We start from the raw sequence: 27074 nt of genomic DNA, 5'->3' as shown, positions 1-27074 counted from the left end.
ACCAGTACCCCCTGAGCTTGTGTCTCTAGTTGCATATGTAGCAGAAGATGGCCTAATCGGCCATCACTGGGAATAGAGGCCCCTTGGTCTTGCAAACTTTATATGACCCAGCACATGGAANGNCNAGGCCAAGCAGTGGGAGTGGGTGGGTAGGGGAGCAGGGGCGGGGGGGGGGTATAAGGAACTTTCGGGATAGCATTTGAAATGTAAATAAAGAAAATAAAATTTAAAAAACGTTTTCAATAAAAATAGTGATAAGTTAAAAAAAGAAAAGAAAAACAGTAAAAAAAAAGATAGGGAAAAGTGGAAACAACAAAAAAGATGAAACTGACTGATAAAGACAACTAAAATAAAATACCTTTTCTCAACAAAATGTGGCACTTACATGTGCTACAATGCAAATGACATAGAAACATAATGCTGAGTAAAATACATCAGTCACAAAAGACCAAAGAGTGTATGTTCCACTCATGTACCATTTCCAGGATGAGAAAATACACAAAGACTGAATGCAGGATAGTGGTTTCCTGGGTCTTGGGAGTGCTGCTAGAGGGGTAAATGCAACTGCATTATGTGGTCTGAGGGAGAGAGCAATGAAATATTCAACAGACAGACTGTGTTCAACAATCCAATTGTTCTAGAATTATTCTAAAAAATTTTGTGAATATACTAAAAATAATTACATGTATATTTCTAGTTGGTAGATATTATAGTGCATGAATTTTTTTAAGAATGATTTTTAAATAAACTGATACATTTCTACTGGATCCTGGCATAGGAGAAAGTCAAAAGAATACAAAATATTTTTTCTACCACACTAAATTAATCTATAAATACTTTCAAGTTTTATTTTTGGGAACTGGTAATTGGTTATATATTCCATATCCACAAACTATATTTCTGGATAAAACTGGAGCCGTGGTGCTGATACTATGTTATTGAAAGTCATTATGCATAGCTTCTTTCTGAAAAGAAATGGAACAGATAGAAAAAGAAAAGAAAGAAGAAAACAGACATCAATTGTATAAAGATTACAGGAGGCCTGGGCGTTGGGTACAATGGAAGAGCACTTACTTAGCAAGATTGAAGCCTCAGCATCACAGAAAACAGTTATCAGGGGCACATATCTGTAACCCCCAGCACTTGGGAGGTAGAATAAGAACATCACTAGGTCAAAGTTACCCTCTGATTCATAGTGAATTCAAAACTAACCCAGGTTACATGAAATCCATGTGTTTAAAACAATTAAAGGGAGGGAAGGAGGAAAAGAAAGAAGGGATTAAGTTAAGGAGTACAGCCATCTAAAAAACACAGTACCTCCTGGGGGAGTCCCAATGCTGCTGCCAAGACCTAGAATAGCCATCTTGTGAATTCGAGGCACCAGCATCACTGCAGATTCTTCTCCCCTCTCCCAGTGGGGTATTCTGACCTTCTCCAGGTGGACATTTTCTAGCCCATCTTGCTGCAGGTTTTGGTACATGATTTGGATAGCTTTCTCTAGGTTCTTAGAGCCACTCAGTCTGGGTCCAACAGCATCAACTAGAAGTCCCAAACGCTCATAGGACCGGTTCTGGTATTTACCATAAACAGCAAGGTTGATAATTGCTTTAGCAACATCTTCATAGTTGGCTATTTCTTCTTTTATTTCTTGAAATGTTCTCTGAGAAACACCATTCTTGAATATAGCTTTACCAGAGCCCAAGGCTAAAAGGTGAACAATGAACAGGAAGAAATGGAACCTCATTGTTCCTAGTTGCTTTTCTTCCTGAAAGAAATAAATAAGAAACATGTTTTAGGAAAAAAAAATCTCACAGGCATCTGCCCATATCTCATGGCCTGCTTTCCTTTGTCCTCTTCCTTTTCCAGCCATCATCCAACTTCCCCATCATATTTAACAATTGAAGCCCTATGAATAGTCAGGCCAAAGAACAATGCTTACTTTACTCACAGGGTGGTATGTATCAAATGTGTAGAGTCACTTGTTATCTAGGGATATTGTTATTAAAAGACAGAGAGAGGCCGGCGGCGGAGGGAGATAGACAGAGAGACAGGGAGCTACAAAGAGGACAGGGAGGAGGGGGAAATGATGCTTGCTGCGTGTCCCCCTTAAGGGAACTCTAGCAAATTGGATGGCCACCTTCCCTCTGCCCAAATAAGCTCTTTCTTCTTTTCCTGGAAAACTTGACTTTTGAGGCCATTTCAGATGCTTTTTTTTTTTCACTAATCTCATTTCCACTAAAGATACCTAATTCTTTTTTAACGATATTTATTTCCAGGAACTGTGATATACTTTTAGAAGCAGAGAACTAGAACAAATGCAAAAACAAAGATGTGTTATTCTTCAACTCTATGATATACATTATCTACAGGTTAATAATAAAAACAGTATAACACATTTATTTCATTATTGTTATGTATCAGATGCTGTTGTATGTATACTGCTCTTGTTATTACATTTAATCCTCACAGCAACTCACCTTCAGGAGGCAGCCTCTTATGACCTTTGCTTTAATAAATAAGGAACTAGAGCACTAGCACAGAGAGATTAAGGAAATGGAAATATATAATGTTTTCCCCAGTTCTAAACTCTATGTTACACAGCACTCATTTAGCACTGCAGAATGTTAAAGCCCATGATAAATTACACAGGTAAGTATGTGTAGTGTTGCACAGTTTAGGACCCAATAGTCTCATGGGTTCAGTTTAAGTAAATTAAGATTAAGCAGAATTTAAAATTCAAATTTTCATTCTTTCTGCCGTATTTCATGTACTCAGTAGGCACATGTGACTAGTGGCTGCCACCCTACACTGTTCAAACAGAATGATTGTCATGGCAGAAAGTTTGGATAGTATCAAGTTGGAAAATTTTTAAATTGTGTAGATATTGTTGCTCTACTACCCCTTCCAATTTATTTGTCATCATGAGAGTTATTGGGAAGTAAGACCTTTAAGTTTAAGTCTTGAAGGTTCCACCTTTCTGAATGAACCGATGTTGTCATCACAGGAGTTGGCTCATCATAACCTCTTCTAGTCTCTCTTTAACCACCTGTCCTGTCCTTTTGCAATGTGATATGCTATGGTAATGTTATGACAGGGTAAGAAATCCTCTATCAGGTTTTCCAGTCTCCCAATCAGTAAGCCTATATATTTCTGTTTACTATTAATTACATAGTCTGTGATATCCTCTTATGAAAAACAAAATAGACAAAGACAAGATTTTCAAATCTAATAAAAAAGGGTTTTTATTTCCTTTCATTTATCCAATTCATTGTTACCTTATTTTACAAAAATATTAGTCTGCAAATCATTCAAAACTCTATAAATTACTCCTATACTATACATATCAGAAACACAAACTACTATGCAGATACATTTCAGATACGACTGACAATATCTTTTTTAAATGACATCTCTTTAAACTTTCCTTTCCTTACCCTTTAATCTCTCTGTTTTATATATATATCATATATCATATATCATATATATATAATAAATCTAGAAGAAGAAGAAGAAGAAGAAGAAGAAGAAGAAGAAGAAGAAGAAGAAGAAGAAGAAGAAGAAGAAGAAGAAGAAGAAGAAGAAGAAGAAGAAGAAGAAGAAGAAGAAGAAGAAGAAGAAGAAGAAGAAGAAGAAGAAGAAGAAGAAGTAGCACTTGGGAGGCTAGCCTGGTCTATACAGTAAGTTCTAGGATAGCCAGAGCTACACAGAGAAACCTTGTTTCAAAAACCAAAAGAAGGAAAGAAGCAAGCAAGCAAGCAAGAGCTTGCCAAGATGATGCAGTGGGTAATGGAGACTCATCAGGCACAAGCCTTTTATCCTAGCACATGGGAGAATATATATATATATATATATATATATATATATATATATATATATATATATATATTTGTAGACAAACATTATTTGAACTATAGCTAGTCCAAGTTGAGATACTTTTTATTTTTTAAGTGCAGAATGAACTACTATTTTCATTTAAAGATGTAAATGTGAAAACAAAAGTATTCCAGATACATTGGATTACTTTAAATATATAATTAACTTCAATCATTTGTTTTTATTCCTTAATGTAGCATTTAGAAAAACTAAATCTATTTCTCCTTATGTTAGTCAACAATGCATTTGGTTTTATATTGCTCTTCTAATTTCCAGTGCTTTCAAAACTTAGGGTTGATACTTACATTCATTCTATTACATTTCAAGTCTCTTCTCCCAACCCTATGCCCACCTACACCCATTCTTTAATGAGAATGTTTTAAAAATAACCTCCCAGAAGACCTGCTTAACTGAGTCTCTGAGCTGTTTACATCATCTGTGTTTCCATCATAACTAATGTTAACAACTATGTGTGTACATAAATATGTCTCCCCAAGCTCAAAATGCAGTAAGATAAATGATCCATCACTGTACTTTCCATTACAGTAGCAAGTATAGTCACTGAAGATCTTTTCATTCAAGGAATAAATAAGCCTTTAATCTCTTAAGGTCTTAGCTTCCTTAGACTATGAAAGTAGCTTTCCTTCCTTTGCAAACAATCTACAAGAATAAAAACTTGCTATAATATTTAATCATTGTGAAAATTATGACAACTCTGCATTGTAGCTGACTTTCTTATAGTATGATTATACTATGGTTCTTTGTTTCTATAATTACAATACCCACGCACAAGGTTAAATTTTGCTAAACAATAAAAATAATGAAAATATTTCACTAGACTATATTTTTTTAGACAGGGTTCACTAATTTCCTAGCTATGGATCTGGACTATAAAGGAGAAGAAGCTGAGCAGCAGCATGCATGTATCAGACTCTCTTCCTGATTGTGACAGTGACTACTGACTTCAAGCTTCTTGCACTTTCACTTTTCCACCATGATTGACTTTACCCTCAAACTATCAAAAACTATCACTTTCTCTTAAGATGCTTTTTGGTCCTAACTCTTTCTATCAATTCATTTGACAAAAGTTTCCTGATCCACTATAAACTGGAGACTAACTATAAGAGATAGTACTAAAGAACTGGCGAGCATATAAAGGAACAGAAGGGAAAGTCCTGTAACTGAAGAAGTTGCCTTCTGACTGAAGAAGGTCCAAACAAACAAGAGAAGTTTGTACAGTGCTTAAGCTGGAACACAAAAGTAAGCAGAGTTTTGCTGATGGGCACATGGAGAAGATGGAACTGATACTCAATAGGAAACAAATCTGCAAAGGGGGGGGGACTTTACAAAATGTAGCCAGACACAGCAAAGGACTTGACAAACAATGGATAAATTAGAAAGAAAAGTACAGAAGACACAGAAGCAACAGGAAGAAAGAATTTCCCAAGAAAACATTCATCATATGAAGCTCAAAACAGATATAACCAAGGCCCTGGAGGGCTGTAGCAGTGGGGGCAATGAATGTGAACCAGCATTCACCACCATGAGGTCAGGAAAAAGATTTCCTCAGATCTTCAGTACATCTAGCCCTTGAGGACAGAGACTCCACTCAGGACCATACTGGGGCAGGGGCAGCATGTAAAATACCTCAAAAATCTCAAAAGATACATTACTTATTACCTATAGGTTAAAAATTTCTCAGAGGGATGAAATAAAAATGATGTACAAGTAGACAATGTACAAGAATTTATTCACATAAACACTCAACATTTTTTCATTTAAAATCCCACAGATACTAATAAACTAATTGGGAAAAAAGTGATCAAGAAGTCTTTCATGCAATTATAGAACTACAAAAAATGTCTAAATTTAAGCTGGATATTATTTCTAAATGCTCTTTATCTCTATACAAAGAGGATTGAATTGTTATTCTTTTCCTTGAATTCACACTATAGAAATAGTATATACTTCAAATGTTAAATAGCTATTTTTACAACACATTTTGTATCATCTTTGATTTAAGAAAGTTTAAAAACACATACATGCATGTATGTGTATTATACAGACACAGTCTCAGGCAACTTTGGAGCACTATTTTGTATTTTAGAAAAATTTGTTTTGCTTTTTGCATAGATTGCCTACATAAGTCATAGCTACAGTCTCTTTCATAAAAACGGAAAAAAAAACCTTATGGATGTCATTTTCTTTACTTTTGAGTTACATCCAAAAGTAATGTAACATTTCTTGTACTATGAATTATATCCTAATAAAAGATGTATACTTTGAGGAAGCAAAGCATAATCTTTGGATCTAGTTCTAAATATTTTTTCTTGAAAATTCATTGTTTGAAATTGTCTCAGGTTCTGTTGAAAATTACAAAATGAGTATATTAACAAAATAGAAAAGGCAAGGGAGTTGTACTGAAAGCTGATAGTAAGATTTAGAAATATACATATGCCCGGGCCACCATGGGTGCAAACTCTGCAAACAGTCCCAAGGCCCCCAGAGGACTCTCCACGGCCCAGACACCCTTGCATGCCCAGGATCTTAGGATCACTAGTGAGTGGAACACAACATGTGTTCCAAAACCATCCTGAAGGGCATGTGACAGCAGGAGCAAGGACATGGGAAACTTGCCTGGCCAGCAGCTCGGGTTCCTTCTAGTCAGCACAGTTTTACCTTGGTTTTGAACACAGTGGACAGCCCCACAATCCCCAGAGAAGGTACCTCTGCCAGGCACTGGAACATGCCCAGGATCATAGGATTCCAGGATCCCAGGAACTCGGTCACACTAGGATCTCAGGGTCTCAGAGGAAGCTTGACTGCCAAGAACTCTGACACACCCAGAATCTGAGGTTCAGAGGATCCTGGAATCACAGGATCACAGAGAAAGCTGGACTCTGAGGAGTTCTGAATCAACCAGGATTACAGGAAGGACAGACTCCAATCAGATATATTGAAGGCAGTGAGCACTTAGGATAATCAGATGGCAGGAGGCAAGTATAAGAACAGAAACAACAGAAATCAAGGTTATGTGGCATCATCAGAACTGAACTCTCCCACAATAGCAAGTCCTGAATGTACCATCACACCAGAAAAGCAAGATATGGATCTAAACTCACTTCATATAATGATGATGATGGAGGATTAGAAAAAGGAAATAAATTACTTCCTTAAAGAAATATCGGAGAACACATCCAAATAGGCGAAAGAATTGAACAAAACCACCTAGGATCTAAACATGGAAGTAGAAACAAAAAAGAAATCACAAAGGGAGACCACTCCAGAAATAGAAAACCTAGGAAAGAAGTCAGGAGCTACAGATGCAAGCATAGCCAACAGAATACAAGAGATAGAAAAAGAATCTCAGGTGCAGAAGATACCATAGAAAACATTGACACAACAATCAAAGAAAATGCGAAATGCCAAAGGATCCTAACCCAAAACATCTAGGAAATCCAGGACACAATGAGAAGACCAAACCTAAGGATAATAGGTATAGAGGACAAGGAAGATTTCCAACTTAAAGGGCCAGTAATATCTTCAACGAAATTATAGAAGAAAACTTCCTCAACTTAAAGAAAGAGATGCCCATGAAAATAAAAGAAGCCTACAGAACTCCAAATAGTTTAGACCATAAAAGAAATTCCTCCCATTACATAATAATCAAAACACCAAATGTACAAAACACAGAAAGAGTATTAAAAGCAATAAGTGTAAAAGGTCAAGTAACATATAAATGCAGACCTAGCAGAATTACACCAGACTTCTCACCAGAGACTATGAAAGCCAGAAGATCCTGGGCAAATGTCATACAGGCCAGAAGAGAACACAAATGCCATCCCAGGCTACTATACCCAGCAAAACTCTTAATTACCATAGATGGAGAAACCAAGGTATTCCATGACAAAACCAAATTTACACAATATCTATCCACGAATCCAGCCCTTTAAAGGTTAATAAAGGAAAAACTCCAACACAAGGAGGGAAAGTGTGCCCTAGAAAAAGCAAGAAAGTAATCCTTCAACAAATCTAAAGAACATAGATACATGATCAGAATTCCAATTCTAACAACAACAACAACAACAACAACAACAACAACAAAAATAACAGGAACCCACAATGACTTTTCCTTAATATCTCTTAATATCAGTGGACTTAATTCTCCAATAAAAACGCACATCAGGGACAAAGATAGACACTATCTTAGAGTAAAAGGCTGGAAAACAATTTTTCAAGCAAATGGTCCCAATAAACAAGCTGGGGTAGCCATTCTAATATCGAATAAAATCAACTTTCAACTTAACGTGCTCAAAAAAGATAAGGAGGGATACTTCTTACTCATCAAATATAAAATTTACCAACATGAACTCTCAATTCTGAACATCTATGCTCCAAATGCAAGGGCATCCACATTCATTAAAGAAATTTTGCTAAAAGTCAAAGCACACATTCACAGGATGATAGTGAGAGACTTCAACACCCCTCTCTCATCAATGGACAGATCCTGGAAACAGAAACTAAATAAACAAAGATACATTGAAACTAACAGAGGTTATGAAACAAAAGGATTTAACAGATATTTATAGATCATTTCAACCTAAAACAAAAGGATATACCTTCTTCTTAGCACCTCATGATACCTTCTCCAAAATTGACCATATAATTGGTCATGAAACAGGCTTCAGCAGATACAAAAATATTGAAATAATCCCATGCACCCTATCAATATATATATATATATATATATATATATATATATATATATATATATTCAAGAAGCTGGACTCCAGAAAATAAAATAACCCTATTAAAAATGGGGTACAGAGCTAAACAAAGAATTCTCAACTGAGGAATACTGAAGGGCTGAGAAGCACCTGAAAAATTGTTCAACATCCTTAATNATCATAGAAATGCAAATCAAAACAACCCTGAGATTCCACCTCACACCAGTCAGAATAGCTAAGATCAAAAATTCAGGAGGCAGCAGATGTTGGTGAGGATGTGAAGAAAGAAGAACACTCCTCCATTTCGGGTGGGATTGCAAGCTAGTGCAACTACTCTGAAAATCAGTTTGGTCGTTCCTTGGAAAATTGGACATAGTACTACAGGAAGATCCAGCAATACATCTCCTGGGCATATACTCAGAAGATGTTTCAACTAGTAATAAGGACACATTCTCCATTATGTTCATAGCAGCCTAATTTATATTAGCCAGAAGCTGAAAATAACCCAGATGTCCCTCAACAGAGGAATGGATACAGAAAATGGAGTACTACTTAGCTATTAAAAACAATGAATTTATGAAATTCTTAGACAAATGGGTGGATCTGGAGGACATCATCCTGAGTGAGGTAATCCAATCACAAAAGAACACAAATGATAAGCACTCACTGAAAAGTGGATATTAGCCCAGAAATTTAGTATACCCAAGATACAATTTGCAAAACACATGAAACCCAAGAAGGAAGACTAGTGTGGATACTTAGTTCCTTCTTAGAATTGGGAACAAAATACCCATGGAAGGAGTTACAGAGACAAAGTTCAGAGCAGAAACTGAAGGAACGACCATCCAGAGACTGCCCTACCTGGGGATCCACCCCATAAACAACCACCAAACCCAGTCACTAGGCAGATGCTAACAAGAGCCTGCTGACAGGAGTCTGATAGAGCTCTATCCTGTGAGGCTCTCCCAGTGCCTGGCAAATACAGAAGTGGATGCTCACAGTCATCCATTGGACAGAGCACAGTGTCCCCAATGAAGGAGCCAGAGAAATACCCAACGAGCTGAAGGGGTCTTAAGCTCCATGGGAGGAACATCAAAATGAACTAACCAGTACCCCCAGAGCTCCTTGGAACTATACCACCAATTAAAGAAAATACATGTTGGAACTTGTAGCTCTAGCTATATATGTAGCAGAGGACGGCCTAATCAGTCACCAATGGGAGGAGAGGCCCTTGGTCCTGTGAAGGCACTATGCCCCAGTATAGGGGAATGCCAGGGTCAGGAATGAGAGTGGGTGGGTTGGGGAGCAGGGGGAGGAGGGAGAGGATAGGGGATTTTCAGAGGGGAAACTAGGAAAGGGGATAACATTTGAAATGTAAATAAAGAAAATATCTAATAAAAAAATCTAAACAAAAAGAAAAAAACCTATACATACAAGGATAGAAACCTGTGTTAAGAAAGACTTTTGTATACTTACATAGGTTTTTTGAGTTTGTTTGTTTTTTTTTTATGTTTTTTGTCATTGTTTTATCATGTGTTGTTTGATTTTGAGGCAAAGTCTTGTGACAGAGCCCTAGCTAGTCAAATAGTCACCATGGGTCTGAGGATATTCTTGAATTCACAGCAAACCCACAGCAAACCCGTTGTCTTAGCTTCCCAAATGCTGAGACTACAGGAATGTGTCACACACTAGGCAGGTTTTTTTTTTATTATTTTATTTTTAATATTAAACTCTGGTTATCTGAGTATTGAACATAACTCTGTTAGACATAGAAATATAAAATCATCTTTATAGAGATATAAGATAATAGATCTTTTCAAGAAATAATTATGCTGTTTTGTTCAACACTTTACTGAGAGCAGCTGAAACACCGACACCCACGCCATGTATAACACTGAAACACTGCTACCACACCCCTGGATGCCTGCCTCTATCACTGTCACATTGATCATAGGAACCTATTTCATTTCTCTTTTTTTCTACTGCAGAGTTCGTATTTTAAAAATCAGTCATTATAAATCACATTTTTAAAATCTCTCCATTATATGACAGCCATAACAACTGATTATTTAGAAATCTACATAGAGCATCTGTGATGTTCATTTTAGGACCCTAAAGCAATCGCTTTTAAAGAATTGTGTCTCACAAGGTGGAGAACTAATGATTGAGCCCAATTGAATTAAACAGTTCTCTTCCTCTCCCTTCCTCACTGTCTCTTCTAACTGAAGGAAGTCTTATGACTCAGTCTCACACAGGAACATAAGTAGAAGCACCTGATCAGGACGGAGGCCTAGGTGCCACCTCTCTGTGTGTTTATAACCACAGGGACAAGTCCAAGTCGACCTCCAGCACCCAACGGCAGAGCAGTACCATTCCTGTTACTTGAGAGAAGACGCTTTATTTATTTTAGCCACTGTCAGCCTAGTTGTATGCTCTTCTAGTCTGTGAACATAGTTCCACAGCCCAGTTTCTCACACACTGTCTACATAGTTTCCCTGGCCCTCACAAAAGTCTAAACCTCCAGCACCAGACACAGATTCTTTGATTCTAAACCTCCCAATCCTAGTCTATTCGCAAAGCTAGTCACTACTTAGGAAAAACACTGGATTCTCTCTCTGGGAGAATAGGTGAACAGTTGGCACTACTTATCACTTCCTTCTGGATTCATCCCACTTCTTTCTACCCTCATCCTCACTTCACCAGCTCAGAAACTCATTGTCTTATATTGGAACCATGCCCCAACCAATTTCACCATCTTGCATCTAGTATGCTTTCTAGTTGGACTGCTGTTTTGCCACAAGATTTACATAAAACACAATTAAATCACTCTCAGTTCTAAAATATGTTTTACACTATTTGTTATTCAGTATCACAGTTATGCTTTCTGCTGTGATTTGAATAGTGGCATCTTCTCCAAAATTCATGTTGAAATTCCATCCTCAATGCAATTTTTAAGAGGTGTTGATTTGGGAAGATGATTAAGACACAAGGGTTCTGCTACGACAAATACTATTTAGTACCTTTATTAAATACTCTCTTGTTCCTCTGTCCATTCCATCATGTGAGGACACCATACTCATCCACTAAGGTATATATAGTAACTAAATTCAGCCTTGAAAGCAGATACAAACACCAGATACTCCGAGTTAGCATTGAGATCTTGGACTACTTGCCCCCAGAATTATGAAAACAAATCTCTTCTTTAAAACCAACTCAGCCAGAGGATTTTGATAAAGAAACACACATCTGTGAAAATAACATGCTAGTCTTCATAAGTCCTTATGTTGCAGCCCTAGCGGACTGTTTGCTATGGAGTACATTTGTGGATAATCTTTATGCATCTCCGATTTTGCTTATGTTTTTCCTCTACACAAAGTAGCATTTCATTGTATCTCATTGAAGAAATTGGTCATGATGCAAACTACAGTTTATCAGTCTCCAAGTTTTAGGTATAGGTGATTATTGCCCACAACATGTTACTGTTTTGTATCTGTTAACATGCTAAACTATAAAATACTTAATAGTGATAGTATTTCACTTTTGTAAAAATTCATTGAACATATTATCCTCAAGGAATGTGTTTTTTTCTTTTCACACAAACAAAACCACAATATCTGTCAATAAATATTTATAGAATAACTGAATACACTCATCAAACAAATAGACTTATTTCATAATAGAAGTATATGACTCCAATTCATCACTTTCACAAATACTTTTCTCAAACCAGACATAGATTTGTTCCTTTAAACATGGGCATATTCATAAGTTTCTTCTACAGAGGGAGTCAGGAGATATGAGCCTTGGTCCTGGCTCTCTCCCTAGATGTATGACCTTGAACAATTTATTTGAAGTGTCTCTTTATATGTTACATGTAAAATAAGAGCTATATTTCAGCTCTAACACTTTATTACGCATTTTCTGAAATATTTAATATCAATCACATTTTTCTTTACATTCCTTGCTACCACTTAACTAAATCACCTTAGCTCAAACTCTTTTTTAAAAAAATTGAGTATTTTATTTGTTTACATTTCAAATGTTATTCCCTTTCCCAGTTTCCCCTCTCCAAATCCCTTATCCCATCCCCACTTACCCTACTTCTATGAGGGTGCTGCCCCATCCACACACCCACTCCCACCTCACTGCCCTAACATTCCTCTACACTGGGGCATCAAGCCTTCACAGGACCAAGGGCCTGCCTCTCATTAATGCCAGATAATGCCCCTTTAGCTCCTTCAGTTCCTCCCCTAACTCCTCCATTGGACTCCCTATGCTCAGGCCAATGGTTGGCTACAAGCATCCATATCTGTATTGGTCAGAATCTGGAAGATCCTCTCAGGAGACAGTGGTATCAGACTCATATCAGCAAGCACTACTTGGCATCAGCAATAGTGTCTGGGTTTGGTGTCTGCATGTGAGATGGATCCCCAGGTAGGGCAGTCTCTGGATGGCTTTTCCTTCTGTCTCTGCTTCACTCTTTATTCCTGTACTTCCTTTAGACAGGAGCAATTCTGGGTTAAAATGTTGGAGATGGGTGGGTAGCACTATCCCTTGACTGGGAGCCATACCTCACCTCTGGATATGGTATCTACAGGTTCTTCCTCCCCTTTGTGGGGTATTTCAGCTAATGTTAACCCCATTGGGTCCTGGGAGGCTTTTACATTCCTGGCATCTGAGACTTTCTGGTTGCTACCTCCAGTTCCCCACACCTCTGCTCAATTCCCTCACCCTCTGTATATTTTCTCCATCTCCTCCCATATCTGATTCTGCCCTTCCTTTTTCCCCTCACCCTTCCCTCTTCCTCCCAAGTCCATCCCACCCTCTACATCCCTTGATTATATTGTTCCCCTTTCTAAGTAGGACTGAAGCTTCCACTCTTTATTCTTCTATCCTCTTAAGCTTCATGTGGTCTGCGAGTTGTAACATGGATATTCCATCCTCTTTGCCTAATAGCCACTTATCAGTGAGTACTACTATGTGTGTTCTTTTGTGATTGAGTTACCTCACTCAGGATCCATCCATTTGCCTGTAGTTCTCATGAATTCCCTGTTTAGTACTCCACTGTGTATGTGTACCACATTTTGTATATCCATTCCTCTGTTTGAGGGGCATCTGTGGTCTTCCCAACTTCTAGCTATTATAAATATGGCTGCTGTAAACATAGTGGAGCATGTGTTCTTATTACATGTTGGAGCATCTTCTGGGTATATTCCCAGGAATGGTATTGCTGGGTCCTCAGGTAGTACTATGTCTAATTTTAAGAGGAATCGCAGACTGATTTCCAGAGTGGTTGTACCAGCTTGCAATCCCACCAGCAATGGAGGAGTGTTCCTCTTTCTCTACATCCTCACCACCATCTGTCATCCCTTGAGTTTTTGATCTTAGCCATTATGACTGGTGTGAGGTTGAATCTCTGGGTTCTTTTCATTCTCATTTTCCTGATAACTAAGGATGCTGAACATTTCTTTAGGTGCTTCTCGGCCACTCAAATTTCCTCAGTTGAGAATTCTCTTTTTATCTCTGTTCCCCATTTTTGATAGAGTTATGTGGTTCTCTGGAGTCTAACTTCTTGAATTCTTTGTATATATTGAATATTAGCCCTCTATTGAGTTTAAGATTGGTAAAGATTCTGTATGTAGTGAAATTCTGGGTCCTGTTTACATATCTATCGGTCTATGTGTGTTTACTTGGGAAGTGAGCCCACTGTCGTTAAGAGATTTTAAGGAATAATGATTGTTACTTACTATTTTTCTTATTAGAGGTGGGACTACGTTTGTGTGGCTGTCCTCTTTTGCATTTGTTGAAAGAAGATTACTTTCTTGCTTTTTCTAGGGTATAGTTTCCCACCTTGTGTTGGTGTTTTCCAGTTATTATCCTTTGGAAAGATCTGTAAATTTGTTTTTGTCATGGAATATTTTGGTTTCTCTATCTATGGTAATTGCAAGTAATTACTAACTGGGCTTGCATTTGTGTTCTCTAGGGTCTGTATGCTATCTACCCAGGATCTTCTGGCTTTCACAGTCTGTGGTGAGAAGTCTGGAGTAATTCTACATATGTTACTTGACCTTTTTCCCCTTACAGCTTTTAATATTCTTTCTTTGTTTTGTGCATTTGGTGTTTGGACCTGGCAGAATTGGCAAGTAATGGTGGTCAGGGTGCATTATGTGAAATTCCCAAACAATCAATAAAATATTATGTTAAAAGCAAAAAAAGTAATAAATACAGGAAGTTAATATAAGGAGTGGGGTACTTACTATAATAAAATAGGCAATGTAGTTTGTTGGGTTTTAAAACAGGTTAACTGGAAAAAATGAATAAGATCTGTATCTTTGGGTTAGAAAATTGTAAGAATGTTACAGAGCTCAATGAACAATTCTGATGGGAGTTTGAAAGACTAATGCTGACAGACATGAAAACTGTGGGAGCTCCACTCACAAGCTTTCAGAAGGAACTATACTCTGTTGAGAACTTGGATAAAGGCCATTTGTATCATATTCTAGCAAAGAATCTGGCTGTATTCTGCCTGTGTCCTTAGAACTTAAGTTAATCTATATTTAAAAGTAATGGACATATTTGTTTGGTACGGGGAATCTAAGACAGCATAGCACTTAAGGCTACATAATGTTTACTGCTCACTGCTCATATTGAAGCCTACAATGTAAAAGAACAAGGAGAACAGAAAGATAGAAAAAAATATGTACCTGGAGGTTAAGGAAAGAAAGATTAAAGTTGTAGACAAGGTGGACAATGAGAAAGAAGCTTCAATTGTTAAAGAGACTAGCCTCATTGATGTAAAACCTCTGCTCTCCACCAGATAGACACTGATGATCCCTTAAGGTTAAGACTCATCCATTAAAAGATTCAGCTTGTGAAATGCAAATTCATTGAAAGGAAAGAACCTAAACTGATAATGCTACTGAAACACCTGCAAATATATTCTCAGAAAGTAGTATACAGGGCCAAATACAACTATAGTCTTAGGAGGCTAGACTATGTCTCAAATTGTAGGCTAAGTTTTATGACCTGGCTTCACTTCACAGCATCATCCACATCATCTCCACAGAGTACTGATTTTATAGGCATGAAACATGCCAAAGTATAGCGTTTGTTAAGGCTTGGAAGAAGGTTCTGGAAAGTCATGGTTGCCAGACAACATGTGGCAATATTGGAGCCTCCATAAGGAGGTTCCATGAGGCTCCTGAGTTTGCCATCTTTTTGTTGGTTTTCAGCCTTGTTTTAGTCTGATCTTCCCTTCATATGTTCTCCTTCCTCCATTTTAGGATGGGATTGTTCACTTGGTGCCATTTTATATTCATAATGCAGTATTTGTTTAAGTGGTGTTTTGATATTGTGAAGGCACACAGTTGAGAACATTTATAAAGTTCAAAAGACTGTACTTGTTAACTATGGGACTACTAAAGATCGTACATAAGCCTATGGGCACCAGCGGTAGAATGTTGTGATTTGAATGTGAAATGTCTCCCTCAGTTCATATTTTTGAACACCTAGTTCTAAGTTCACAGTTGGTGATGCTGTTTCTGAAATGTCATATTATTGAATCTTTGGAAAGTGGATTCTTGCCTTAAGAGGTGGGTCATTGTGGGTAGGCTAAGTTTTATGACCTGGCCTCATTTCATGTCTATTCTTGTCTTAGTTAGGGTTTTCATTGCTGTAAAGAGAGTAATGCAACTCATAAAAAAATAACATTTAATTGGGACTGGCTTACAGGTAAAGAGTTCAGTCCATTATCATCAAGGCAGAAATCATGCAGGCAGGCATAGTGCTAGAGAAGAAGCTACATCTTGTTCTGAAGGGAACCAGATGAAGACTGTCTTCTAGGCATCTAGGAACAGTCTCAAAACCCACACCAAATGTGATACACTTCCTCCAACAAGGCTACTGCCATTAATAATGCCATTCCCTGTGCCAAGTACATGGAAACCACTGCATTTCTCCAATTCCTGACTATAGATACAATGTGACCAGCTATCTCAGACTCCCTGTCACTATGCCTTCCTTGCCATGATGGATTAAACCTTCAATCTGTAGACCCAAATGAACTCTACCTCCCTTAAATTGCTTCTTATCAGGTATATATAGTCATAGCAATGAGAAAATTAACTGATACAGTAGACATTAAAACCATGCTAATTGCAATAGTTTTCCTATTTTTCAAATGAAGAGGGACAGGGGGCAGTACAGGAAAAAAAATAAAAGAGCCAACACAAACCTTTATTATCATGTGCACCTTCATTTCTACTTAGAAATCAAAGCAGAATGCTAGATTTTACACCAAAGAAAGCCTCCATAGGAACAGTGGTAAAGCCCAAATACAATATACAAATGACATCAATGACGAGTTCCTGGATTTACCATTACTGTCGTTACAGAGATAATCTCAAAGAGCTTTCCTGAGGAAATAAAAGGGCACAACAGAATTGCTATGTACTGGTTTTGTAATTGCTTATGTGTTCTGTAATTGTTCCAAAAGGAAAGAGTAAAACCTTCTTATCTAACTGACATGCAAAAAGTTTAAAGAACTCTACAAATATTACTCACACTTATTTTTACTTCTGGAAATAGCCACAAAGGAAAAAAAAACCACAATTATGTCTATTTGTTAGAATGAGTGAGGAAAGGGCTGCTGCATGCCAGCTCCCATCTTAGGCTGAGATTCATTTGTATCAATCAACTATACCTTAATTTTTGACAAGAGCTGTGATAGGGAATCTATTACTTAATATAGCATACTGAACACATGTGTCTTGTAAAATGGGGGACTGAAGGGTTAGAGATCAATCCTAATAGATGGGCAAAGGGACAGCTCTTAACATTTATCACATTCCCTTTCTGGTTCCACAGGTCATGAAAGCTAGAGCAAAGGCTCGGAGGATTATGGAAGTAGGACAATTGGTATACTGATGCCTGACCAGAAGAATCTCTGGAGGGATGGCATGATGTATGGAGAAAGATCCGACCATAGAACCTTCTTTTCTCACTGGTTGTAATGAAAGGCTTATGACTCCATGTAGATGCCAGACTGTCTTCATTCTCCCTTCTTCCTCATCCAATCATAATAAGCCAGAGTTGACTCTTTGGGGAAGGGAATCCCAATGGTCTACTGTCTACTTTTTAGTGTTGAGCATTTTTACTTTTCTATATTAGAAAACTGGTTGGGCTAACTTCCCCAATTCTTTTATTTATTCCTTTCCAATAGCAGGCATATGTTTATACATTTCACAAATAAATATGATTGTCATTCAGATAACTGAATACAACTCTCTTTTGACCTGCCTCACAATAGGACTGAAGAACATGAATAAGAAACTCCATTGCTTCCTTTTGAAGAGAAGAAAAATGGATAAAATAACAATGAAAAATCAGCTAATAACCTTACAACAGACTTTGTATTTTGAGCTTACAAAATCTGTTAACTAAATTTAAAGGTATAGCAGGCAACCATTGGGCCCTTCAGTAGCAAAAGACTGATCACAAATGTGTTTGACCTGACAACAGCGCCTGCTGTCTGTAACATGTACACATACACAAAACCAGTGTTCATACCCAAGCATATCAAGTCAGCAGGAGTTCAGATAAATCATAAAAGTATACTCTATCCCATTCATAGCTAAATTTAAGTAAGCAACCCTGAACAGTAGCATTTCTAAAGTCCTAATTATCTTAGAGAAAGAAGAATAAAGGAAGGAAAATAGGATTCTAGCTTCATAAAGTAATGGTTTTCTAGTACTAGGACCTTCCAATATAAGAGTAATAAGAAATGCTTTATTTTCCCAATAAAACCAGTGAAACATTCACCTTCAACTGACATTTATTTATTTTTTACAAGGTGCAGAGCCTCTTCAAGAAGCAGAGAAAGTATGGGCTTAAGTCAGACAAAACGCAAAAGTTTCTTCAAGAGATGCAGATGCAGAAGCTAGAAAGCTCTTAGAGATTACCATTCACCAGAACAAGGTTATTGTGAGCTGCTGCCCTCATTGGGTTGCTATGGATAAATAGTATGCTTGCATAAGCTCTGCTCACCCCTAACTGGTAAGTTCTAAGGAACACTGGCAGAGGTAGTAGCAATCCCCACTAGTGTCTGCCTTTTGGTTTCTATTGATTTAAACAGACCTCTCCATTTCAAAAACACAGAGGCAGAAAACTTCCTAATGAAGTTGCCTGAACACCCAGTTCTTATATCAGCCCAAGCCAAGGAGGCCTGCTCAGCAAGTCATTTATTGCAAGATTTGCTATTAAACCTGTCAAACAGACATATGTGACAATAACACTTCACTAAACAGCTGATAAGTTTCATGATCTTAAAAAGAAATTACCATCTAGCTAAATGCTGCTAACAAAAATTCACCTATCTGTTTTAAAATCTGATATTCAATTACACATTTCCCTAATTCCTAACATTTGCTCTCTGCTATGGTGCCACATAGCACCGTTGGCAAACACTGGCTTGAGAGTACACAGATTTGTTTCAACAGTGTGCTTCCTCCTTCTTCAGGGAGTGCTGAGCATCTGTGGCTACAGGAGAAAGTACTTCTCGGTGATGTCAGGCGGAAATGAATGTGCTTATTCCTCTTTCCCAGTGGTCATACATTAATCAAAGGTTGCAAAAGAAAAGTGTTAAGCTAAGTAGATTCACAGTAATGGATCTAAAACAATTACTCAAAATGCTTAGTCAATGTACAATAAAACCATTGTTGCATTACATCAGTTCACAGGCAGTAAAATTACATGGAGAAGACAGAACATTCATAACACAAGCTTTCTAGGAATGGAGCACACAGGGGGGTATAGGTGTTTGATAGCAAAAATTAAAATGGTAGCTGAAAAAAAGTTAAAAAAATTTACTGGAGAGACACTGAGACAAATTTGGAGTGTGAGACAAAGACCATGATGTGAGCAAAATTTCATCCCAGCCCAGTGGTAGTGGGTGGCAGGGAGGAGGTTTGGGGCAGAGAACTGAAAAGCAGCTGAAAAACCAGCTGAAAGTGATTTTTCTTCACCAGCAATTTATCTGTTCAAAGGGTAATTTTTACAGAGACAAGCATATATCCAGTGACAAAGCATATATAATTTAAAGGATGATAAAGGTGGATCTCCAATCCCAGGTAGAGACTGCAGAAGTAGATAGGGGAGGCTGACTGCCTTTGGGGAGAGTCGAAAAAAACTGGCTTGGCTGGAAGACAGGAAGGAAGCATAGACACTGTGGAGCACATACTTGTCTGTGATTTATTTCCCTGATGTTTTTCACTGGAAAGATGAAAAATCCAGAGTCGGTTATTCTACTCATTGTTATGGGGAATGAGGTGAGGAAACACTCGCTTCAGCATAATCACCCCATAATTGCCTGGAGGTCTATTAAATCTGTGAGGGATCACTCTGTTTCCTAAATGCAATGCGTTTGATTTCCCTCCAGAGAATGCAGGAAATTGTAGCCTTTGAAACAGATGAGAAGTTTTGGATAACATCTGATTCTATTGGAAAGCCCCCAGGTAATGAGTCAGCAACTTGCAGCCCACACAACAGTGTCTGATACACTTAGTAGCAGATGAGAAGTTTGTTGTGACAGCTGTGTAAAAAGAAAAGGGGGCGGGAGGGGGGATGTCTGGAGGTTATGTGGATTTGCAACATGAGAAGGTGATCCAGCCTGGAAAATTCAGAGTTTTCTCAGGAAGAGAGAGAACACCCAGAAAGTGAACAAAAGACAGACTGGAAGCAAGTAGACCCAGCATACTATGGAGTTCTCTGCGCAGCTTCCTTTGTGGAAAATACGCACTAGCCAAGAGCAGGGATTCCTTGTATGTAGGGCATGTTCACACAGAGAAAACGCTAAATTTTTCTTAAAGAAGACGTTTTACATTTTCTGTATCTATTCTTCTGTTGTGGGACATCTAGGTTGTTTCCAGCTTCTGGCTATCAGAAATAAGGCCACCTGTTCCTTATTGGAACACCTGTTCTTGTGGTATGGTGGGGCATCTTTGGGGTATATTCCCAAAAGTGGTGTAGCTGGGTCTTGAGGTAGATCTATTTCCAATTTTCTGAGGACCCTTCAGATTGATTTTGAGAGTGCTTGTACCAGTTTGCAATCCCACCAGCAATGGAGGACTGTTCCTTTCTCCACATCCTCTCCAACCTGAGGTTTTGATCTTAGCCATTCTGACTGGTGTAGTAAGGTGGAATCTCAGGGTCATTTTGATTTACATTTCTCTGATCACTGAGAACTCTGAACATAAGTGTTTCTCAGCCATTTGAGATTCCTCAGTTGTGAATTCTCTGTTTAGTTCTATAACCCATTTTTGATTAGGTTGTTTGATGTTTTAGTGATTAACTTCTTGAGTTCTTTATATATTTTGGATATAAGGTCTGGGATTAGTGAAGATTTTTTTCCCAATGGAATATGAGGACATCCTGACTTTTTCAGGCAAATGGATGGAACTAGAAGATATCATCATGAGTGAGGTAACTCAGACCCCAAAAGGACATGCATGGTATGTACTCACTAATAAGTGGATATTAGAAAGAAAAAAAAAAAACCCAGAATATACAAGATACAGTGAAGAAAGCAATCACAATTGGGGAGGGAGGGAGGGAGGGACTTGGGAGGAAAAGTGGGCAGGGCGAGGAGGGGAGGGGAACCTGCTCTGGTATTGGGTGAGGGAAAAGGACTGAAGCCCTGAGGGCCCACAGAAAGAATGTAAACTAGCAACCTCAGGAAATAGGAGGTTGGGGGGACCCCCCAGAATGCACCAGAGACCAGGGATGTGAGGGACTCCCAGGACTCATAGGAAGGGACCTTAGATGAAATGCTCAACAGCAGGGAGAGGAAACTTATAGAGTCTACCTCCAGCAGGAAGACAGGGCATCAAGTGAGGATTGCCATCCCACAGTCACACCTCTGACCCATAATTTTTTCTGTCTGAAAGAATTACAGGGATGGAAATGGAGAGGAGCCTGAGGAAAAGAAGGTCCAGTGACAGGCCCAAAGTAGGATCCAGCTCAAGGGGAGGTCCCAAGGCTTGATACTATTACTGAGGATATGGAGCACTAGCAAAAAGTGACATATTATGACTGCCCTCCGAAAGACCCAACAAGCAGCTGAAAGAGTCAGATGCAGTTATTTGTACCCAACCAATGGACAGAAGCAGCTGACCCCTGTTGTTGAATTAGAGAAGGATGAAAGAAGCTGAGGAGAAAGGTGATCCTGTAGGAGGACCAGCAGTCTTAATTAACCTGGACCCCCAAGGTCTCTCAAACACTGGACTACCAAACAGACAGCATACACCAGTTGATATGAGGGACCCAACACACATACAGTAGAGGACATCCAGGTCTGTGTTCATTCAGATATGATGCACTTAACAAAGAGACTGGAGGCCCCAGGTGTGGTCAGGTGTGGGGGGCAAAAAGATAAACACCAACTGAAGAGATGGCCACCAGCAGCTATATGTTTGTATATTTTCTGTGTTGTTTTTCTTGTTCTAATTATTTTATAATTCGTGCATGTTATAAACTATGTATTCATAGTTTATATTTTAATAGTAAATAGCATTAAATGGAATACATGTGGATTTACTGCAGTTCATATATTTATTCACCTATATTGGGGTTAGCTCCTATTTGAAGTTATAACACAAACATACATAATATTCATAAATATCCACATACTTTTCCTGTGTCCTTATTAGAAGAGAAAGTTAAAGCACAGTAATATCCAAAGGAAAGAACAAGAAGGAGAAAAAAAGAGGACAGCCTCACAAAGGGCAGAGCTCCCGTGAGAAACTATAGATGGCAACAATCTGATACCAGACATCAAGATTTTTTTTATTACACACTTTCTTTATTTACACTTCAAATGTTATCCCCTTTCCTGGTTTCCCCTCTGAAAACCCCCAATCCTCTCCCCCTCCCCCTGCTCACCAAAAAGACCACTCCTGCTTCCCTGTCCTGACATTCTCCCACATTGGGGCATTGAGTCTTCTCAGGACTAGGCCTCTCCTCTCACTGATGTACAGCAAGGCCATCCTCTGCTACTGGAGACAATGCAGCTGGAGCCATGGGTCCATGTGTACTCTTTAGTTGATGGTTTAGTCTCTGGGAGCTCTGGGGATACTGGTTGCTTCATATTGTTGTTCCTCCTATGGGGCTGCAAGATCCTTCAGCTCCTTCAGTCCTTTCTCTAGCTCTTCCATTTGGGGACCTTGTGCTCCGTTCAAAGTTGTCTGAGAGCATCTACTTTTGTATTTGTCAGGCACTGGCAGAGCCTCTCAGGAGACCGCTGTATCAGGTTCCTGTCAGCAAACACTTGTTGGTATCCACAATAGTGTCTGGGTTTGGTAACTGTATATGGGATGAACCCCCAGGGGCAGTCTCTGGATGGCGTTTCCTTCGTCTCTGCTCCACACTTTGTCTCTGTATCTCCTCCCATGGGTATTTTGTCCCCCTTTTTAAGAAGTATCAAAGTATCCATACTTTGGTCTTCCTTCTTCTTGACCTTAATTTATTCTGTGAATTGTATCTTGTGTATTCTGAGCTTCTGGGCTAATATCCACTTACCAGTGAGTGTATATCATGTGTATTCTTTTGCAAATACTTCTGTGAATTCTTTTTGTGAATTCTTTTGTGGGTTACCTTACTCAAGATGATATTTTCTAGTTCCATCCATTTGAATTCTTCCATCTAAGAATTTCATAGATTCACATTCTTAATACATGAGTAGTATTCCATTGTGTAAATGTACCAGATTTTCTTTATCCATTCCTCTATTGAGGGATATCTGGGTTCTTTCCAGCTTCTGGCTATTATAAATAAGTATGCTATGAACATAGTGGAGCATGTGTCTTTATTACATGTTGGAGCATCTTCTGGGTATATGACCAGGAATTGTATAGCTGGGTCCTCAGGTAGTATGATGTCCAATTTTCTGAGGAACTGCCAATCTGATTTCCAGAGTGGTTGTACCAGCTTGCAATCCCACCAGCAATGGAAGAGTGTTTTCCTTTCTTCACATATTCGCCAACATCTGCTGAGTTTTTCATCCGAGCCATTCTGGATGGTGTGAGATGGAATCTCAGGGTTATTTTCATTTGCATTTCCCTGATGACAAAAGATGTTGAACAATTCTTTAGGTGCTTCTCAGCCATTCAGTATTCCCCAATTGAGAAGTCTTCGTTTAGCACTGTACCCCATTATTTTAATAGTGTTATGTGGTTCTTTGGAGTCTAATTTCTTGAATTCCTTGTATATATTAGATATTAGCCCTTTATCAGATGTAGGGTTGATAAAGATCTTTTCCCAATCTGTTGGTTGCCATTTTGTCCTATTGACAGTGTCCTTTGCCTTACAGAAGCTTTGTGATTTTATGAGGTCCCATTTGTCAATTCCTGATCTTACAGCATAAGCTACCGCTGTTCTGTTCAGGAAAATTTCTCCTGTACCCATGTACTTGAGGCTCTACCCCACTTTCTTTTCTATTAGTTTCAGAATATCTGGTTTTATGAGTGGGTGCTTGACTTGAGCTTTGTACAAGATAAGATAAGAATGGATCAATTTTCATTCTTCTGCCTGCTAACTGCCAGTTGAACCAGCATCATTTGTTGAAAATGCTATCTTTTTCTTCTGGATGGTCTTAGCTCCTTTGCCAAAGATCAAGTGACCATGCATGTGTGGGTTAATTTCTGAATCTTCACTTCTATTCCATTGATTTACCTGCCTGTCACTACACCAATACCATGCAGTTTTGCTCTGTAGTATAGCTTGAGATCCAAGATGCTGATTTCCTCAGAAGTTCTTTTAATGATGAGAACAGTTTTCTCTATCCTGGGTTTTTTGTTATTCCAGATGAATGTGAGAATTGCTCTTTCTAACTCTGTGAAGAATTGAATTGAAATTTGGATTTGGATTTCATTGAATCTGTATATTTCTTTCTACAAGATGGACATTTTTACTATATTAATCCTGACAATCCACAAGCATGGGAGATCTTTCAATCTTCTGAACTCTTCAATTTCTTTCTTTAGAGACTTTAATTTCTCGTCATACATATCTTTCACTTGTTTGGTTAGAGTCACATCAAAATACTTTATATTGTTTGTGACTATTGTGAAAGGTGTCGTTTCCCTAATTTATTTCTCAGCCTGTTTATCCTTTGAGTAGAGGAAGGCTACTGATTTGTTTGAGTTAATTTTATATTCAGGCATTTTGCTGGAGTTGTATTAGATTTAGGAGTTCTCTGGTGGAGTTTTGGGGAATTACTTAAGTATACTATCATATTATCTGCAAATAGTGATAGTTTTACTACTTCCATTCCTATTTATATCCTTTTGACCTCCTTTTGTTGCCTAATTCCTCTAGCTAGAACTTCAAGTTCTATTTTGAATTTGTAGAAAGAGAGGGGAGGCTTGTCTAGTCCCTGATTTTAGTGAGATTACTTCAAGTTTCTCTCCATTTAGTTTGATGTTGGCTAATGATATTGCTTCTACTAAGTTTAGGTATGGGCCTTGATTTAATTCCTGACCTTTGCAAGACTTTTAACATGAAGGGATGTTAAATTTTGACAAATGCTTTGTCCACATCTAATGTAATAATCATTTGTTGTTTTTTTCTTTAAGTTTGTTTATGTAGTGGATTACATTAATGGACTTCCATATATTGAGCAATCCCTGCATCCCTAGAATCAAGCCTACTTGATTGTAGGGAATGATCATTTTGGTCTGTTCTTGGATTGGGTTGGCAAGAATTTTGTTGAGTGTTTTTGCATGGATATTCATAATGGAAATTGGTCTGATGTTCTCTTTCGTTTTGGGTCTTTGTGAGGTTTTAGTATCAGCCTAATTGCTGCTTCACAGAACAAATTGGGTGGTGGTCCTTTTGTTTCTATTTTGTGGAATAGTTTGAAGAGTATTGGTATTAAGTCTTCTTTGAAGATCTTGATAGAATTCAGCACAAAAAACATCTGGTCCTGGACTTTGGTGGTTGGGATATTTTTAATGACTGCTTCTGTTTTTTTAGGGGGTTACAAGACTGTTTAGATAGATTATCTGATCCTGATTTAACTTTGGTATTTGGTATATGTCTAGGAAATTGTCCATTTCATGCAGTTTTTCCAGTTGTGTTGAATATAGGCTTTTGTAGTAGGATCTGATGATTTTTGGATAGGTCTGCCTACTTAGGCTACTTAATCTTTTTCCCTTACTACTTTTAATATTCATTGTTTAGTAAATTTGGTGTTTTGATTATTATGTGATGGGAGGAATTTGTTTTCTGGTCGAAACTATTTGGAGTTCTGTAAGCTTGTATGGTCATGGGCATCTCTTTCTTTAGGTTAGGGAAGGTTACTTCTATAATTTTGTTGAAGGTATTTACTTGCCCTTAAAGTTGGGAATCTTCACTCTCTTCTATACCTATTATCCTTGGGTTTGGTCTTCTCATAGTGTCCTGGATTTCCTGGATGTTTTGGGGTTAGGAGCTTTTTCCAGTTTGCATTTTCTTTGTTGTGTCCATGTTTTCTATGGTATCTTCTGCACCTGAGATTCTCTCTTTTATCTCTTATATTCTGTTGGTGATGCTTGCACCTAAGACTCCTGATCTCTTTTCTAGGTTTTCTTTCACCAAGTTTGTCTCCCTTTATGATTTCTTTATTGTTTCTTTTTCCATTTTTCGATCCTGGATGGATTTGTTCAGTTCCTTCACCTGTTTGGTTGTGTTTTCCTGTAATTGTTTTTTTCCCCAAATTTTATTAGGTATTTACTTCATTTACATTTTAAATGCTATCCCCAAAGTTCCCTATACCCTACTCTCCCCGCTCCCCTATCCACACACTCCCACTTCTTGGCCCTGGTGTTCCCCTGTACTGGGGCTTATAAAGTTTGCAAGACCAAGAGGCCTCTCTTCCCAATGGTGGCTGACTAGACCATCTTCTGCTACATATGCAGCTAGAGACACGAGCTCAGGGGGTGCTAGTTAGTTCATATTGTTGTTCTACCTATAGGGTTGCAGACCCCTTCAGTTTCTTGGGTACTTTCTCTAGCTCCTCAGTTGGGGACCCTGTGTTCCATTTGATAGCTGACTGTGAGCATCCACTTCTGTGTTTGCCAGGCACTGGCATAGCCTCACAAGAGACAGCTATATCAGGGTACTTTCAGCAAAATCTTGCTGGTGTATGCAATAGTGTCTGCATTTGGTGGCTGCTTATGAGATGGACCCCTGGGTGGGGCAGATTTGGATGGTCCATCCTTTCGTCTCAGCTCCAAACTTTGTCTCTGTAACCCCTTCCATGCGAGTTTTGTTCCCAATTCAAAGGGGCGAAGTGGCCACATTTTGGTCTTCCTTCTTCTTGAATTTCATGTGTTTTACAAATTGTATCTTGGGTATTCTAGGCTTCAGGGCTAATATCCACTTATCAGTGAGTGCNTGTTGTGTGAGTTCTTTTGTGATTGGGTTACCTCACTCAGGATGATA

General features: G+C 38.3%; 1 protein-coding gene across 2 annotated transcripts in view; it reads right to left on the bottom strand.

Moving 5' to 3' along the window:
* Cpq (carboxypeptidase Q) overlaps window positions 1–27074 on the bottom strand; it is a 377206-nt gene that overhangs the window by 332706 nt on the left and 17426 nt on the right. For both annotated transcript variants that reach the window (XM_021216707.2, XM_029548087.1), the window contains exon 2: window positions 1318–1765. In XM_021216707.2, coding sequence (XP_021072366.1) covers window positions 1318–1744 — 427 coding nt within the window. In that variant the 5' untranslated portion in view covers window positions 1745–1765. The remainder of the gene's footprint in view (window positions 1–1317; window positions 1766–27074) is intronic.

This window comes from Mus pahari, chromosome 17 (genome assembly GCF_900095145.1).
Source record: "Mus pahari chromosome 17, PAHARI_EIJ_v1.1, whole genome shotgun sequence".
Taxonomy (NCBI): Eukaryota; Metazoa; Chordata; class Mammalia; order Rodentia; family Muridae; genus Mus; species Mus pahari.
Note: the sequence above shows the minus strand (reverse complement) of the source record. Positions and strands in the feature narration are given on the sequence as shown.